The sequence below is a fragment of the Cetorhinus maximus genome, chromosome 22, assembly GCF_964194155.1.
Source record: "Cetorhinus maximus chromosome 22, sCetMax3.hap1.1, whole genome shotgun sequence".
In the NCBI taxonomy this organism is placed as follows: domain Eukaryota; kingdom Metazoa; phylum Chordata; class Chondrichthyes; order Lamniformes; family Cetorhinidae; genus Cetorhinus; species Cetorhinus maximus.
In genome coordinates, this window is record NC_135900.1 from 63,522,598 (window position 1) to 63,541,145 (window position 18,548).

General features: G+C 39.0%; 1 protein-coding gene across 2 annotated transcripts in view; it reads left to right on the plus strand.

Annotated features, from left to right (window-relative positions):
- Positions 1-16,204, plus strand: part of LOC144696756 (protein FAM3C-like) — a 58,552-nt gene extending 42,348 nt beyond the window's left edge. For both annotated transcript variants that reach the window (XM_078568439.1, XM_078568441.1), the window contains 7 exons: positions 2,028-2,057; positions 4,040-4,163; positions 6,695-6,753; positions 7,908-7,958; positions 10,659-10,743; positions 11,636-11,762; positions 14,301-16,204. In XM_078568439.1, the coding sequence (XP_078424565.1) occupies positions 2,028-2,057; positions 4,040-4,163; positions 6,695-6,753; positions 7,908-7,958; positions 10,659-10,743; positions 11,636-11,762; positions 14,301-14,390 (566 nt within the window). In that variant the 3' untranslated portion in view covers positions 14,391-16,204. The remainder of the gene's footprint in view (positions 1-2,027; positions 2,058-4,039; positions 4,164-6,694; positions 6,754-7,907; positions 7,959-10,658; positions 10,744-11,635; positions 11,763-14,300) is intronic.
- The last annotated feature ends 2,344 nt before the right edge of the window (positions 16,205-18,548 follow it).

The following is an 18,548-nucleotide window of genomic DNA, read 5'->3' on the forward strand; positions in this document are numbered from 1 at the left end:
TAACTCTTAATTGCCCTCTAAAATGGCCTAGCAAGCCATTTTACAAGGGCAGTTAGGCAATTCAGGGGCAGTTATGGAAGGGCAACAAATGCTATCCTTGCCAGTAACACCCACATCCCATGAAAGAATAAATAAATTAGTGAACTTTGAATGCACACTCTGTTCTGCTGAATTAGCACAATGATTTTATATTTTTGAATATAACTAATGTTTAATATGAGTTACAGGAAGTATATAGTCCTCCCCAGGGTGTAGTATTGAAGTGTATTGGACAGGAGGTTCCCAAATTCAGTTCGTAATCTCTGCTTTTAGCTAATCCCATCAGTGGCACTGCTGACATCAATATCCTCATACCAGGGACTCTGGTGGTGTTTGCTCAATTGTGTGAAAATGAAGCGAGAGCAAGTTCAGACTCTGCTTTGGCCACAGTTTAGGACTCTACATGAATAATTGTTACTAGAAGGCCATAGTGTTTCTCCATGGACCACAATCTAATCCCACTCTTGCTTACTCTTATACCTTTAATATTTCCCCCTTTTCAACCATATAATTCTTCCTTTAAAGAATTTATGCATTCAATTTCTATGTTTTATGGTAGAGAATTTCACACACTGTTCAGTTTAACTAGTGCCCTCCAGTATTGGCCAGAGTGGCCAATCTTCATGTGCTTTTAGCAGTGAATATTGATGGGCTGCTTGACGTTGATGTAATCAAAGTGAGGAGTTTAAGTAATTGTTATTCATAGAGGAAAAGTACTGGAAGAATGAACATTATTAAAAGCTGAAAAATCCCTGGGACCTGATGGTCTCTTGGGGTTTTAAAAGAGGTGCCTGCAGAGAGATGGTGGATGCAATGGTTTTGATCTTCTGAAATTTCCTAGTTTCTAGAACAACCCCCATGATTTGAAAGGTAGAAAATGTAGCCTGGCTGCTCAAGAAAGGAAGAAGAGAGAAAGCACAAAACTATAGACCAGGAAGCCTGACATCAGTAGTAAGGAAAATGCTAGAATATGTTTTTAAGGATGTGATAACAGGGAACTTGGAAAACCACTATGATTAGGCAGTGTAAAGGAGAGGAGTGCATGTTCACAGATCCCTCAAGGCAACAGGACAGATAGAGAAAAGGTAGTTAAGGCAGCATACAGGATATATTTCTTTATTAGCTGTGGAAAAAAATAATAAGAGCAAGTGAATTATGCCAAAGCAGTATAAAGCACTAGTTAGGCCATAGTTCAGAGATTGCAAACAGCTCTGGTGCATTACAGGAAGGATGTGATTATACTAGAGAGAGTATAGAGGAGATTTATGGAGATATTGCCAGGACTGGAAAATTTCAACTGTGAAAATGTTGATAGCTTGGGTTGTTTTCTTGGAACACGAGGCTGAGGGGAGATTTATTTAGATAGATAAAATTAAAGGTGGCCTGTATTTAGTGGATTTGAAGGACCTGTTTCTCTTGACAAAGAGATTGAAGTAATTGATGGAAGAATTGGAGGAGAGTTGAAGTGAATTGTTTCACCCAGAGGATGGTGGGGTCTGGAGCTCATGCCTGAAATGTTGGTAGAGGCAGAAATCCACATTACATTTAAAAAAAAATACATGGATTTGCACTCTATGTCGTAACCTACAGGGCTATGGAATGAAAGCTGGAAAGTGGGGTTAGGTTGGATAGCTTTTTTTTTTGACATGATGGGCCAAATAGCTTGCACTTGGGGTTACAAAGCACAATTTTTAAATTGCAGCTCACATCTAACTTAGAAGTGGAGGAAAATAGTGAGGAAGATAGTAATAGACTTTAACTGCATCAGGTGTGTTGTGAATTTCAGCACACCTGAAGCTTTCCCTACTGTAAGGTCAAAATCCTGTTGTCATAATGTGAGAGAACTTCATGTCAAATTAATGGAAGCTTCAATAAGGATGCATTTAAAATAAATGGATTTAACATATTCTGCAAACCTATATTTTAATTATATATGCTTATCAGTAAACAAATCATATAGCTAACAACTTGATGTTTTAATTTTGCAGCCAGATCACAAGCTGAAGTGGAAGTAAAGCGTAAGTTTTTTAAGAAAAATAATTCTAGGGTAGGGGACATATTAAAAACTTTTGGGTTGCAGCAGCAAATGGCTTATTTCATAATGAAAATATATATCTAACTAGGTTACTTTCCAGAGAAACATAATATAATGGTTGTAATGCTGCACCTACCCTCAGATATGTGCAAACCAGGAAAGCTCTTCCGGAGTGTCCTGTACCAGTAATGCCTTGGTTAGATCCAAACTGCATGCACAAGTGAGGCATATTGAATGACATTGCACCAGCCACTTCAATTCCCAACAAGCTTACCTTCTCCCATAGCCTGCAGCCATGCATGCATTTGTAAATGTTTGTGCTGTCAGGTGATATTCCAGGGTTCAGAGGGAACAGAATTAGTCATTGTGCACAGCTGGAGCATGCTGAACAGGAGGATTGAGCTATCAGTCACTTCATTATGCATCGTGCCATAATTTGATTTTGGGTATAGAGCATTTTGTCATCTGCTGACTCTCATTACTTCATTAACAGGCTATTACCTTGGTGGACCCAAGGGATTTCTGTACTGAGATCTTCACATGGCGTTTGCTTCTGCAACCTTAAATATAAATGAATTCTCGTATCCAGACAATGTGTAAAGCTACCATTCTCTCCACTACATGTGCTCCACTCCTCAACCACCCCCAACACTCCGTCCCCTACTTGGGGCACCTTTCCATGCAAGTGCAGGTGATGCAACAGTTGCCCTTTTAACCTCGTCTCTCCAATAATAAAATTGATGGAATGAAAGGATATTATTGGTAGGAGATGTAACGTTAAAAGCCTGGTGATACAATGGATAATTTACATTCAAAGGAAAGGCTAGGTATAAACAGAAAGGAGTTTGTGTGTGTAAGGCAGAGGCATTTAAGATCTAACCAAGCCTCCAAGTAAGCCTCCAACTGTGCCAGCAAAGGAACCAAATTGCAAGGAACTTCATTTTGAATTAATATGGTCAAATGTGTTTTGCTTAGTGTCTGTTTAAAGTCTATGGGTCCAAGGTCCCAAACTCTCCTTCCAGGCAAAGCCGCAATTTGCATGTATACGGCAGTTGCCACTCTCAATGTGGTCTGCTCTACATTGGGGAGATCAAATGCAGATTGGTGACCACTTTGCGGAACATCCCCATTCACTCTGCAGTCATGACCCCAAGCTACTGATGGTCTGCCATTTTAATTCTCCACCTTGCTTTCACGCTGACATCTCTGTCTTCGGCCTACTGCAGTGTTGTAGTGAAGCTCATTGTGAGGACTAGCGCCTCATCTTTTGATTAGGTACCTTACAGCCTTCTGGACTCAACAGCGAGTTCCACAACTTCGGATCATAATCTCTGCCCCCATTTTGTTTCCTTTTCTTTACACGTGTCGGTCTCAACCTTGCTTTGTTTTTGGACAGTAACTGTTCATTATTCTGCTGTTCACACCTCTGTTCACATCTTCTGTCTTTTTCTTGTCCCATTACTACTCCCCTTAACTCTGTCCCACCAGCTCTTTTGCCGTTTAATGTTTCACATCTCCTGCTCTATCTCAGTCCTTCCCTTTTGTTCTTTTTCCATTATCCCCAATTTGACCTACATAAAACCTATTGCGTTTCTAACATTTCCCGATTCTGATGAAGTGTCAGCGACCTGAAAAGTTAACCCTGTTTCACTGCCTAAAGATGGTGCCAGCCCTGTTGAGTATTTCCCACACTTCCTGTTTTTCATTTCAGATTTCCAACATCTGCAACATTTTGCTTTTGTAAAGTGTAAAGCTAGTTTATGGCCCATTCTGATGGGCTGGTAAATGAGTTAAAAGGGTTACAGGGAAAAAGGAGAAAAAGCTGTATACTGTAATCCTCAATTGTGAATCAGTCATGTTCATAAATCACCAAGTCCTGTCAGATTTAATTATAATCTCTAATTCTGGTTTGTATATATGGATGAGAAATTTTTTTTGAAACTGTTCTTTAAAACCTTGCCTTAGCAACAAAACTGCTGAAGTACAAATGTAGTCTTGCAAAGCCTTGTCCTGAGAACCATTTTGCATTCAAAATGGCAAGTGGAGCAGCAAACGTTGTTGGACCCAAAATCTGTGTGGAAGATAAAATGTAAGTATTGATGTATTTTTGCTTGTGTATTACGTTAAAGCTGTGACCTGTATCTTGGAATAATTAGATATTATTCTGGAATTTAATATTTTGAGGCGTTCTCTTATCCATTTTCATCCCTGTGATAGCAAAGGGCTCCCCTCCCCTGGTGCTTAGGAGGTTAAATTAAGAGGCCAAGTTGCATAATCTTGTATTCCTGTAAGTATAGAAGATTGAGGAGTGATCTGATAGAGGCGTTTAAAATATTAAAACAATTCAATGGGTAGATACAGAGAAACATTCCTCTTATGGGGAATCAAAAATGAAAGGTGTCATGAAGAGACATTAATGTTTATAATGTTATTGGAAATTATTTTTAAAATGGAGTTGTAGTGGGGTCTGTGTCTATGCGTTTGACTGTGTGTGTCATAATTGAATTAAAGCCGCCTAGTCCCGGTGCTTTGATGTATAGTAGTTTTGAGATGTTAATTAGATAAACCTAAGGAGGATAGAAGGTAAAGTGTAAATTTGCATTTGTTGAATAAGGTACTCGAGTGGGAGTAAAATCTTGCACCTAGCTAGAAGACACCAAGCAATGTTTAGTTTTTCAGCTTACTAATAAAATTGGTGGAATGAAAGGATATTATTGGTAGGAGATGTAACGTTAAAAGCCTGGTGATACAATGAATAATTTACATTCAAAGGAAAAGCTAGGTATAAACAGAAAGGAGTTTGTGTGTGTAAGGCAGAGGCATTTAAGATCTAACCTAAGCCTCCAACTGTGTCTGCAAAGAAACCAAATTGCAAGGAATGTCATTCTGAATTCGTAAGGTCAAATGTGTTTTGCCCTGTGTTTAAAGTCTATGGGTTACTGTTGCCGTGGTGGAGATTTACCTGGGATTGATTTAATTTGGGGATTTGTTTAAAAGTTATGATGGTAGTAATTTGTAGACATGTGTATGTGTTTAATTTGTTGTAAATTAATAAATGTTTAATTTAGTTTTATATAATAAAAACCCTTGAGGCTCTGTGATCTTATTATTAAATTCAGAGCTGCATCTCAAACATACCATTTGAAAATATAGGTTGTGACAGTAGTTTCAAGTTTCCCTTTGGGATTTAAACAACTCAGCCTTTACTAACCGCTGTGACGTAACAAAGGTCATAAAATTAGAGCTAGGCCATTCAGGATTGAAATCAGGAAGCACTTTTTCACACAGAATGGTGTAGAAATCTGGAATTCTCTTCCCCCAAAGACTGTAAATGCTGGGACAGTTAGAGTTTTCAGGACTGAGATTGATAGATTTTTCTTATTTGCTAAGAGTCGCCAAGGGAAACGGAGCCAAGGTGGGTAAATAGAGTTGAAGTACAGGTCAACCATGGTCTAATTGAATGACAGAGGCTTAAGGGCTGAATGGGCTACTCCTTTTCTTATGTTCTCTGATGACTCGTTTCAAGTCTAAAGAAAGACCTTGCATTTAAATAGCACCCCTTGTGTCGTTGAAATATACCAGCACCTTTTCACAACCACTCAGTTCCCTTTGATAAAGGGTAGTCACTGTAGCCAAACACAGCAGTCACTTTGGGGCACAGAAAGGTTCCACACCCAACAATGCAATAAATGATTAACTGATCAAATAATCAGTACTTTGATGCTTTTGATTAAGGGATAAATATTAACCAGGACAGCAGGAGAACCTGCATGAAGTATATAGAATGAAATTTATCTGCAAATTATGGGATGAAAGCTATTTTCCGTTGCTGATCATTGGGAATCTTGTAGTGAATTGAATTTGGACAGCCTTGAACTAAGTCCTCTTAAGCACAAAGTCCTCAACACAAAATTAACTGGCAGTTATGTTCAGTAAGGCCGCAAGGAATGTTGAAGTTGATAAAGGAACTATTAACATGTGTAGTGAAGGAGGCACTCTTTTGAATTTGGGGCCACATTATCTGTTGGGTTTGCATAAATTTCCTTAGAATTTGTCCAGTGCAGTACCTGACTCAGAGTTCTGGACACAGCAAAAGTAAGAAATTGTTTGATCCGTGGTACCAAGACTGGTCACCTCGGGGAGCAGAATGTCTCCTAACACCCCTTCCACACACCCCCTCCTTTTACAGAATAGAGCAAGGGGAGGGACAGGGATATAATTGATTTGTTTTGACAGGGATCAAAATTGCTTCACCCGTTCAGCAGAATGACATTTGTACTGCGAATGCAACAGAAAACCACTTGGTTCATATGCACTTTCAGAACACCCCCATACACCTCCCCACGCCCCCATACACCTCCCTACGCCCCCGTACAGCTCCCCATGCCCCCATACAGCTCCCCACACCCACCCCCCACACACACACTCAGCAAAATAGTAACCTCAGCTCGAGCAGAACATGCAGTTAAAGCTGAATCATTTATTTAAATTCTACCTGGACAAAACAGAGCATGATATCTGCAAGTATACTAGACCACCAGTGAGCCTTTGTAACTGGAGCAAACAAGAAGAAAATAAACCTTTACTGAAATCTGATTAAAATTGTTCATTATGTTGCAGAATAATGAGTGGCGTTAAAAATAATGTTGGTCGGGGGATGAATATAGCTACAGTAGATGGTAAGTGAACTTATCCAGTTTGATCAAATTCCATCAAATTATTAAAATTACTTCTTTCAGAAATATCCACTTTTTGTGTGCAAGATCCATGAGTTGGATCTCTGAAAATTTAATCAGCCTTGCCTTTGTTCAAACCATCTATTAACTACTTTCTTCCTTTATTTGGCTGTTTTCTTTTTTCTTTCATTGTTATATTTTCAGGTATTTTCTCATAACGAAATGTTAACTGTGATTTGTCATTGATAAATCTCATTCACATGGCCATTTACAGATTATCAATCAGATTGAGAGCCCTTTTTTTTAGCTGGAGACTGCATATCGACAAATAACATTTTCTTTCTCATTTTAAAGATTGGAAAAATTTTAAGGTTTTGAACGAGGCTAATTTACTTAGTAACATGACCATTGTTAATTTTACAACCAAGTATTCTTTAAGCATTATTGTACCTTATTTCTTTAACATTTCTATGGGCCTTAACTTCTGACTAGTGTCAGAAAGTGCTGGCCCGCAGAAATTAGAAGAAATAAATGCACACTTACCTGGTCTTGAAAATTGCGTTGCCACTCCTGTTAGCCGGAGCTGCTTGGGGCCTGCATCAAAAGAATCCCCGCAGGCCCCAGCAAAGTGTAGATCCAGCGTATTCAAGGAGGCAACGCCCCCTTTTTTTTACAGCACTTGCTGCCATAAAGCAGGTAAGTTTAAAGGGCCAGAGAAATTGATAGGCTAAGGGGAAGGTAAATGCCTAAGGCAAGTAGATAGGATTTGGGGGTTGGGGGTGTCCTGAGGTTGGGGTGGGGGGGCAGGGGGAGTCCTGTGGGAGTCAGTCTGGATTTTTACGATAGTTATCTAGAAGTTAGAGGGGGTTTTAATTCTTCTAACTTTTTCTGGGTAACTATTGGTATAACCCTGGCGGAACCATCGAAGTTTGCGATTTAAATCGCATTTTCAGATGGTTCCCAGCACAGCGCAATTGTCCAGAGGAAATTAGCACTTCTGGGCAATTGTCCTGCAAACCCTTGCCTGGGAACTTGCCACAGGAATCCTCCAGCGCATCTTTGAGGTACCCCCCAAATTCAACGCTGGGGAGCGTGGAAGTTAAGGGCCAATATTGCTTTAATACATTTTGGTTCATTCCATTTGTGATTGTTTTCAGGTAAAGTTGGGAATGTATTGGACACAAAAGTTTTTGACCTGTGGAGTGGAGGTATGGAGTTTTTACGCTTTTGATTGTCTTTTTAGCTTTACTTATAAGCTTCAACTTTGAATATTCACATGAAAAGGCCCCAGTGCCCTTAAATTATTCAGTTTGAAGAAGCACCTAGAAGCCCTCATTTAAAAACTGTACATGCTGGCATTTTCCAAGATTTATTTTAAGAGCAAAATTTGTCATTTGCATACCGTTCTATTTTAACAATAAGATGCGTTCATATATCTCTTGAACAAAGTTACATGTCCCAAGGTACTTTGCAGTGAAGAAATGGGCACAAAGCATTAGTAGGATAAGAATTGGGGATGCGTAACCCATGGCATAAGTGAGTGGGCTATGTACTTAATATATGGGATGTAGGATCGTTTCAGTCAAGGGAGAGAAGTACCAGGAGAGAATGCAGAATTGAGACAGTTGATGGATCTGCCGCCAGCTGGGTGAATGAACAGAAGGCTAGGGTTGGAAGAATGGAGGATGATAGGTGGATCATGAGGCTGCAAGATTAGAGGCAGAGTGGGGCAAGTATGTGAAGGCAAAAATAAAAATTTTGTATTAAATGCATTGAGGGACGGAGAGGGCAGGGGAGGTTGATGAGTTCTGGGGTGAACATAAATTTGTGGAGGTGGATGATGTGGTATGGGCGTTTTGAATGTGTTAGAATTCATTCTTATAGGATGTTGCTTAGGAGATCTCTGGGGGGAGCAAGAGGCTAAAGTAGATCCTGGTATGTTTGAAGATTTCCACTGTGGCTACAAGAGCAGGTCAGAGGCTAGGAAGCCTGCGGCAAATAATTCGCCACCTGACTCCCCAGAGCGTGTCCACCATCCTTAAGGCACAAGTCAGGAATGTGATGTAATGCTCTCCACTTACCTGGATGAGTGCAGCTCCAACAACATTAAAGAAGCTTGACACCATTCAGGACAAAGCAACCCACTTTATTGGCGCCCCATCCACAAACATTCACTTCCTCTACCACTGACGCACAGCAGCAGTGTGTATCATCTGCAAGGAATTGCACTGCAGGAACTCACCAAGGCTCCTTAGACAGCACCTTACAAACCCATGACTGCTATTGTCTAGAAGGACAAAGGCAGCAGACACATGGGAATACCACCATGTGGAAGTTCCTCTACCAGCCACTCACCATCCTGACTTGGAAACACATCACCATTCCTTCACTGTCGCTGGGTCAAAATCTTGGAACTCCCTCTCTAACAGCACTGTGGGTGTACCTACATCACAGGGACTGCAGCGGTTCAAGAAGGCAGCTCACCACTACCTCAAGGACAATCAGGGATGGGCAGTAAATGCTGGCTTAATGACATCCAGATCCCATCAATGGATAAATTTTAAAATTTGGATTTATCCTGTGCAGATGCTTGAGGAAGGGATGGAATCAAGTACTTGGGTTCTGCACTTTTGATGAAAGCTCAAAAGATGCATTTGATCTGGCCAATATTAAGTTGGTGAAAAGTCTGACTCTTCCCACAATTTAATATTAACCAGCAATAATGGTGGTTATGGAGTCAAAGATAATGGCAGATAGGTAGAACTTGGTGTCATCAATATTAGTAAAATGCAACATGAAATCAAAGAATATGACCAGCCCAAGGATGGAATCACAGTTCATCCCTGTAAGAGTGTGTCGGGGTGGGGGAAAAAGCCATTGCAGGTGATGTGCTGGTTACATTGGGGCAGGTACAGAGCAAAGAGGGTGGATCACAACCAGAGGCAATAGAGGAAAATGAAATGGTCATTGTGTTAACATTACAGATATGCTGCTAGTAAGTGAAATAATGTTATTATCGCCATTGCAAAAAATGCCATCGCTGAGTGTTCATTCAAACCAGACTGAAAATATGGAAGAGCTACGCATGGAGCATGTTTGGACCCTGGAGCAGAAAGGAAAAAGTTAAGGATGGGCTGATAGTTGGAAAGTGCTTTTTGAGCAAAGAGCTCACGTTAATTTTAAGGAGGAAGAATGGTGTACAAAAGGAGCCATGCTCATAAAGATTGACTAAACTGGCACTTATTAAAGATTGAGCAGTTTCTGTAAAAACAGACAGCTAATTGTAGCACAAGACTAGTTCTAATGTGACCAGTTCTTTTCCCTCTTTGTAAGTTTTCATACAAGGTGTTCAAATACAGCATTGCATAAAAAACAAATTTGGCTTCAAAACACAGTCACGCAGTATGTTTCACCACCCTGTTCTGTGATTCTAGTTTAATAATTTCCCCCTTATTAAGTTAACTGTACTAACCACAAATAGTGAGGTTCATCTGCTAAACCTGTAATAAAATTATCTCAATTCTCTTTCACGTGAGTGTTGTATAAACTACCCTTTTTGGCCACATTATCGCTCTCTTCTTCCAACTTATCTGATATTTATGAGAAGCTATAGGAAGGAAGTGTAATCAGTATCAGTGACGCACTACTTTGCATATTACTTATTTAAGCTTATTTCTCTTTCAGTCCCTGTAATGTACAATTCAATACTTGATTTCATGGTAGCCAATTATAGTGAAAATCAGTTGTAAATAAGGGGAAGAATTATATTGACTTTGTTTGCGATACACATTTATTACTTTAACAACATGATGAGCTTTAAATGCTATGCTCCAAATTAGTGAGAAATATTTGGTTCTGTATTTATAAATGTAGATACAGTTATATATCGATCTTTGTCTTCTCCACAGATGTAAAACCTTTCATTGATTTCCTGAAGACCTTGCAGGATGGAACAGTAGTGTTCATGGCTACTTATGATGATAGTGCAACCAAGTTAGTAATTATCAACTGCTTATGAAATAGGAAATGCTTTTGTGAATTTATTTGAATCTTTTCATTTAAAGTTACACTGATCTGAAAAAATATCTTGTCAAATCAACTATTTTGCCAAACTGACAGTTATCAGTTGGAAGTATGTTTTTTAAAAAATGAAGGAAATGCAGTGTAAATACATATGTACTTTATATAATGTATGTTTAAATTTTCTAAATGTCCTCTGATTTGAGGCTTTACAAACTCCAAAAGTCTGAAATGGCCTAAAAGAGGAGAGACTGCAACATGGTTTTCTCTTGGCAGCTAAATGATGGTCTAGGTGGGGGAAAATCAGGGTGCACACAATCGCACAACTATGACAAAGCCTTGCCTGACTTTTCCTCTATGCAGTCCACCCAGGCAGTTATTTTTAACCAAGTGTGAAAGGTATCACACCCACAGTATATCTTCAAGTGATATTCAAAACAAATTCTGGTTTACAATGCTGAATTTTTGAAATTAGTGTCGTCAAGTAGAAACCCAGTATTGTGTGAGTGCACAAAACTTATTTTAAGTATTCTCTTCTTTTATTAATCTGTTTTGACTTTGCAGGTTCTCTTTGTGCACTCCTTATGGAATTTTGTCTGCCTATGCATGTTTCTCTATACAAACTTACAATTTGTGTGGCAATTTGTGTTAAGTATCATGTGCACTTCTCCCCATGTTGGGTATTGATGCTTTGCCTTGATACTGTCAGTAGTGTATGTTTTGCTCCTGTGGCAGAGTAAGCATTCTTGTAATTGCTTGTCAGCCTACCATTAAACTAAACATTGTGTGCTCAACAGAGCTAAATTAACGCCAGCAAAAGCAGATTATTTTAGCTTTTCTTAAAATGCATTTTGTTTTGCTGCAGACTTAATGACGAAGCACGAAAACTTGTAACTGACTTGGGGAGTTCATCTTTCTCAAATCTTGGCTTCAGAGATAACTGGATTTTTGTTGGTGCAAAAGGCATTCAATCAAAGAGCCCTTTTGAACAGGTAAAATGAGTGGCTTAATGCTTTTCTAAATTAACTGTATGAAACTCTGGTAAAAACAAAAAGCTAAAAGCTACTGCGGATGCTGGAAATCCAAAACAAAATAAAAACAGAATTACCTGGAAAAACTCAGCAAGTCTGGCAGCATCGGCGGAGAAGAAATCAGTCAACGTTTCGAGCCCTCATGGCCCTTCAGCAGAACTGAAGCATAGTTTCAACAAGGGAGAAATATAAATTGGTTTAAGGTGGGTGGGGGGGAAGAGACACATTGAGGGTGTGGTGTGAGCAGATAATCAAAAGATGTCAGAGACAAAAGGGTCAAAGAGGTGTTGAAGGTGGTGGTCTTTGTCTGAGAAAAGTGCTAATTAAGAATGGAAGACAGGATATTCAAAGTACAGCTGTACTTTGAATATCCTGTCTTCCATTCTTAATTAGCACTTTTCTCAGACAAAGACCACCACCTTCAACACCTCTTTGACCCTTTTGTCTCTGACATCTTTTGATTATCTGCTCACACCACACCCTCAATGTGTCTCTTCCCCCCCACCCACCTTAAACCAATTTATATTTCTCCCTTGTTGAAACTATGCTTCAGTTCTGCTGAAGGGCCATGAGGGCTCGAAACGTTGACTGATTTCTTCTCCGCCGATGCTGCCAGACTTGCTGAGTTTTTCCAGGTAATTCTGTTTTTATTTTGTATGAAACTCTGCTGTTTCCCTTAACCTGTAACTCTGCAATTTGTTTCATAAGCTGAGTTTTCTGCAATGGCAGTTTCATAATGGCAATATTAAATCATCCTCCATTGTGCTGCTGAAAAGTAACTACACAGCTTGTATGATAGTTTTGGATAGAATAGGGAAGAAAAACTTTGGTGGGAGTTTGGGGAGGGGAGAATGTTTTCTTCAATATTTACATCTGTACTTATTCCAGAGTTTCATGCAAGTTCCTTTAAGTGGATTCAAATTCATAAAATTCAATTCATAAACTGCACAAGAGCAAAACCCATTACATACCAATGTAAATTCAGCAGTATTTTGAAGTGGCTTTCCTGAAGTTCCCAGTGGGAGGGAAGGAAATCACTTTGAAGAGCATGTTTAATGTTTGTGGTGTAAAAGATAAAGTGAATACTCTGAAAACCACAGACTTGCATCTCCCTCAGCTCAATAAAGGTTTCCAGCAAAGTAAAGACATTAGTGCATTGTCTTGTATGTTAACTTTATTAATGATCTGAACATTTTTTCATTTTTACATCACAGTGAAATTAGGTTATTAAAAAATTCCAGAGTAACATTGCCACACATCATATTTTTACCATGATTCAAAAAACCTAAAGTTAATATTTTGAGGTTAAGTAATTGTATCGGGAATAAACCTAGGATCACACATTGTTTTTCAGCTCAGCAAGCAAATGCTGTGCCTGGTATGGAACTGAGCTACACAGCAACACAGTTTCCTTGAATTCGATCACTGGCCTAAGGTCCATTAGCTGATAACTGCCACAGCATCAGTAATAGCCCCATGATTCACCTCTCTACTTTTGAACTAAAGGAAATATTGACGTGAGTGTGTGTGTGCTTGGTTAAAGCCCAACAGTCCCTACTTGCACACCTATGAGTATTGAGTAAGAGCAGTGTTAGGATCAGATTGATGACTTCACTCACAATTTATTAACTGGTTGTTATGTACTGTAGAGATTGACATGAAGAATAGCAACTCTGGTCAGTCATCAGAAGATCATGACCCTTCAACCTGTACCCCAGCATGTATTACAGCCTTCAAAGTAGAAAAGAGGGAAAGAGTAATAATTTTTTCTAACTCCTCACTCCCTACCCAAATCCTTCCTCATTGATCCCATACCATCAGCTACCCTCTGAAGACCTAGGTTTGTGGTACTCTAGTTTTTTCCCCCAGGTTGAGGACAAGTTAGGGTTCTGTGCCAGTGTGCTTGCTGGGATCTGCACACTCAGATGAAGTAGAGGGCTTTTCTGGTGCCTGTACATGTAGTGAAGAATTATAGTTTTGATGACTTTTTAAATTTGTTTTCTCTCCATTTAATTCCTTCCCTGAGAAATGTGGGAAACAATGGTCTTAAAAGCTTTCCAATCTCACAGTAGCAATAGTAGATTAAATACTTTATCCCTTATGATGTTGCTGACAGGCAATGAAGACCAGCTGTAGGTTTAGAATGCATGAAAAAAATTGGACCAGAGATTCAATATTTTCATATTATTTATAGTGAAGTAGCAAAACAAGGCAAGTTAAGAAGCAGAGTTGTATGGAGCCAAGAGGTTCTATGCATTCCTGGTTGAGGTGATTCAAAACTGAGGTGCTATCAGAATTCCACTAGTGGAAATGTGTAATCATAGTATGACAAACTTACATGGGCAGTTTGTAGTATATATGAACATAGGTTTTTGTGCCAACTTTTCCTGTAATAAATTTTGAACAGTAAGTAATATTTTGCAGACAAGCAATCATAATTTTTAACATTAGATTGGTTTATATTGTAAATGTTCTAATGTGAATCTCTTCTACTTGCAGCACATAAAGAATAATAAAAATACAAACAAATATGAAGGCTGGCCAGAGGTTTTAGAAATGGAAGGATGTATTCCTCAGAAAAAGGACTAAGAGTCATGCATTCCACGGCAAAAAAGTTATATTTTGAAGTTATCATTTTCTTTGTTTTATGTTGTTGAATTCTCAAAGCCAGTTTTATTTTAAACTTATTGATTTGTTTGGCAGTTTAGCCTCCTGATCTGGAAATGGAAGCTGGACTATTTTTCTTAAAAGTGCTTGGAGGGTGCAATTTTCAGTTCCAATAATACTTCTGCTTAGATTTTTTTAAAAAGAATCTGCTGAACCTTTTAGTGTCTGAATATGGCGTCCATACCTGAACGAAGAAGTTAGTGTTCTTCCCTCTTCTTTAACAAATATTTTGTTAAACTGGATTTTCACATGACTGCTTGCAGTTTTAAGATGGATTCACTCTTGGCAGTCTGCTTCAGATAAATTGCAATGAATGGCAATAAATTTGGTTGAAAATTAAGCTGCCCACCATGTTTTCCTAGAGGCTGAATTTAAGTGATCCATTGTGTTGCAAATATACAGTATATCATGGCAAATGAAATATTATATTGCCCACATTTTTTTGTACTTGAAATTCTTCTTGGAAAGCAAGCATGTCAAAACTGAGGTCTGGAAACACTAATCTGAAATGATTGTAAGGAGCTGTTCAATCGAACTTGCAACTTACAATTGATGCTAATTGTCTTTAAATGATTCTCTAATCCTAATGATTACAAAAAAAATCAGTATTCTGTCCTTAAATATTGATTTTTTTTTCCCGCCTTTGGAATGTAACAAGTTGCAGTTATACTTTTCTGAACATGGATGAATTTATGCTGTGATACAATGAGTAGTAATGTTTGGATATATTTATTTATTGGGTTTTTTGTATGTTTTTACAACCTTGTAGGTATGGAGGTAGTAAAAAATAATGTTGGTTTAACGCTGATCTCAAAGGGAGCAACTTTGTGTTGCTTCTGTCATGCAGCACAGCTAATTTCATACATCCCCTGTTAAGTAAGTTTCGTACTGTGTTTTTCAAACTTTCCTATGTGGAGAATTCATATTTGACATTCCTGGAGAGTGCTGGTCCTAATTTCTACAGGAGAGTGTGTCATTTAACCAAGGAGAAACAATTCTTTCAAGAGATGTATTTTTTTTAATTAGTATGCAGCAACTGAAATAATATTGATAAGTTGTCAAATACAAAAACAGTGCAAAAATCTGATGACAGAAATCCAAGGGCCCAGACCCCCACTTACATCAATCAGTGTGTTAATATAAATGGAAATATAATTGACACAACACTTCTTAACAATAATCCTTTGTGGAAGGACTTCCTTCAGAACCAAGTACTTTCTATTTTTTCCATTATGTGAGTAATTCTACAAGACCGTCTCTGTAATTTTTACAATTGGCTGTTGAGAGAATCCTGTGCAGACAAACCACTACAAAGGCCACTATGCATTTTTGTAATGATGTGGACACCGCTGTTCATTGTCAAGTGTGATTGCTTTTCTGCTGGTATCTGGTTACTTGTAAAATGAATCATCAGCCCAGGGCACCACATGTTAGGTTCGTCACTTTGTCATATAATTGAGAGCACTCCACTGTTTAACTGTGAGTATTGATCACATGAGTAGAAACCATCTCTCAATGCAGAAGGCAAATGTAAATAGAGGTAAAACAAAATAATCTTTTGTGGTTTTTTTGGAGGGGGCATGGAATTTTCCAATCATTTTCTAAGTCTGACATTTTGTGCTTTTACGAATTGTAAAAGATTAGAAGAAACATTGTAATGGGTTTTAAAAACAGAACTCAAATGGAATTCAAAATAACATTGTAATATAGAGATAAATAAATAAAATTGAAATTTGTGTATTTTCTATAAACTTTGAAATCTAAGCACAAATGGTTCTGTAGATGTGCAGAGGTTTAAGACTTTGTTACTAAATATGCTGTCCCCATGGATAAGGCTTAGTGCTATGTCCCTTGTTTTTCTTTGTATATATCAATTATTTAAACTTGAATGTAGGGGCGTAATTAAGAAGTTTACAGATGACACAAAAATTGGTTGCATGATTGATAGTGAGGAAGAGTGATGTGTACAGCAGGAAGATATCAATGTACTGCTGTACTGCGTAGTTTTGTTTTTGCTCATGGGGATATGGACTTTGCTTGCTAGGCCAGCATTTATTGCCTATCCCTAATTGACCTTAAGAAGCTGGTGGTGAGCTCCCTTGAACCGCTGCAGTCCATATGGTGTAGATACACCCACAGTGTTGTTAAGGAGGGAGTTTCCAGGATTTTGACACAGCGACAGCGAAGGAACAGCAATTTTTCTAAGTCAGGATGGTGAGTGGCTTGGAGAGGAACTTCCATGTGGTGGTGTTCCCATGTGTCTGCTGCCTTTGTCCTGCTAGATGATAGCAATCATGGGTTTGTAAGGTGTTGTGTAAGGATCCTTGGTGAGTATCTGCAGTGCATCTTGTAGATGGTGCACACTGCTGCCACTGTGCGTTGATGGTGGAGGGAGTGAATGTTTGTGGATGGGGTGCCAATCAAGCGGGCTGCTTTGTCCTGGATGGTCAAGCTTCTTGAGTGTTGTTGGAGCTGCACTCATCCCGGCAAGTGGAGGGTATTCCATCACACTCAAGCGATGATCCATACCCAGTGCTGGCTGTGCCAATAAAGACTTAAGTGCCCAGCACAGCTGGCTCTCTTGAAAGCAGTTTCCAGTTGCATGAGTTGCACTTTGCAGCTTTTGTCTGCTAGGATATTTGAAACATGCATTGTACATTTTGCAAATACATTTTAGCCCCCTGTATTTGCCTTTTTTTTAAAAGCATCACTTGCTTTGCTGCACCTATTTTTAAAGTAGCAAGTAACTACAGTTAGCATTATGTGGCGTTTAGGAAGATTGGGAGGTTGGGACACAAAGGGAATCCAATACTCTATGCTCAAAACAATATCCTTATTGCTATTTTTAAAAAATTGACTTTATGCTGAACTAAAAAATATGGCTGCTACAAGTCACATGACCACAGGATTGGCCATTTGTCTGGGAGGTTCTTTTCTCAGCTTCTGGAATCTTGTACCTTGTTGTACAGACCCCTTGTAATTACAAAAGACCAAGAGACTTGCACATTAGAACTGCTAACAGACTCTTATCACACCTGAGACTGTCCAGGCCCATTTCAAAAGGGAACCAAAGGGATGTTATTTGTATCTGATAAATCCCCCTTTGCTAGCAGTGTCAGTGGGTCTGTCAAGACAATGGCTTCCCAACAACACCAGAGCCTCAATATGGATGATAACTCTTTCAAAAGCTAATGGCTGGGGCATTCAGTTCTGAAACCAAAAGCCAGTCCCAGACAATAAATAAACATCCCTTTTGACATTATTGTGGAGAAAAGGTCACATGACTCGAGTGACCATTTTGAAATTTCTATATTCCTTAAGAAACCCAAAGCTTGCTGTTTTAACACCAACTGGAAAGGTCTCCAGCAGTCCATCAGTCATGGATAGGGGGAGGTGATGGTGTAGTGGTATTGTCACTGGACTAGTAATCCAGAGACCCAGGGTAATGCTTTGGGAAGCCGGGTATGAATCCCACCATGGCAGATGGTGGTATTTGAATTCAATAAAAATCTGGAATTAAAAAGTCTAACGATGACCATGAAATCATTGTCGATTGTTGCAAAAACCCATCTGGTTCACTAATACCCTTTAGGGAAGGAAATCTGCTGGCCTGGCCTACATGTCACTCCAGACCCACAGCAATGTGGTTAACTCTTAAATGCCCTCTGAATTAGGGCAACTAGGGATAGGGAATAAATGCTTGCCATGAACGAATTAAAAAAAATTTCACTGATTTTTTAAGATTTCATTTTACTGCTAGTGGTAAGATCTTTCTATCATGACTGATTTATTCAGTATCAAAATAATGATCAAAATATCGGAGGTATAATTTTCAAATCCAGCTCTGTCCCCTAAGATGAGATGTCACTTCAATTGGGCTCACCACCTTGTATGAGTGGGCTGTGCCATGCCAGTGGCCACCTTCATAGCTGCATGAACCTGAGAGTAAATCTCCCATTGACTATAGGATGATGCGCCAATGAAGACACTTCTTAACAAATCAACCCATACCACCAGACAATAAAGATTCTGGTTCAGGCAAAGCAGAATTGGGCCAGGCAAAAAAAAACTAACTCCAAA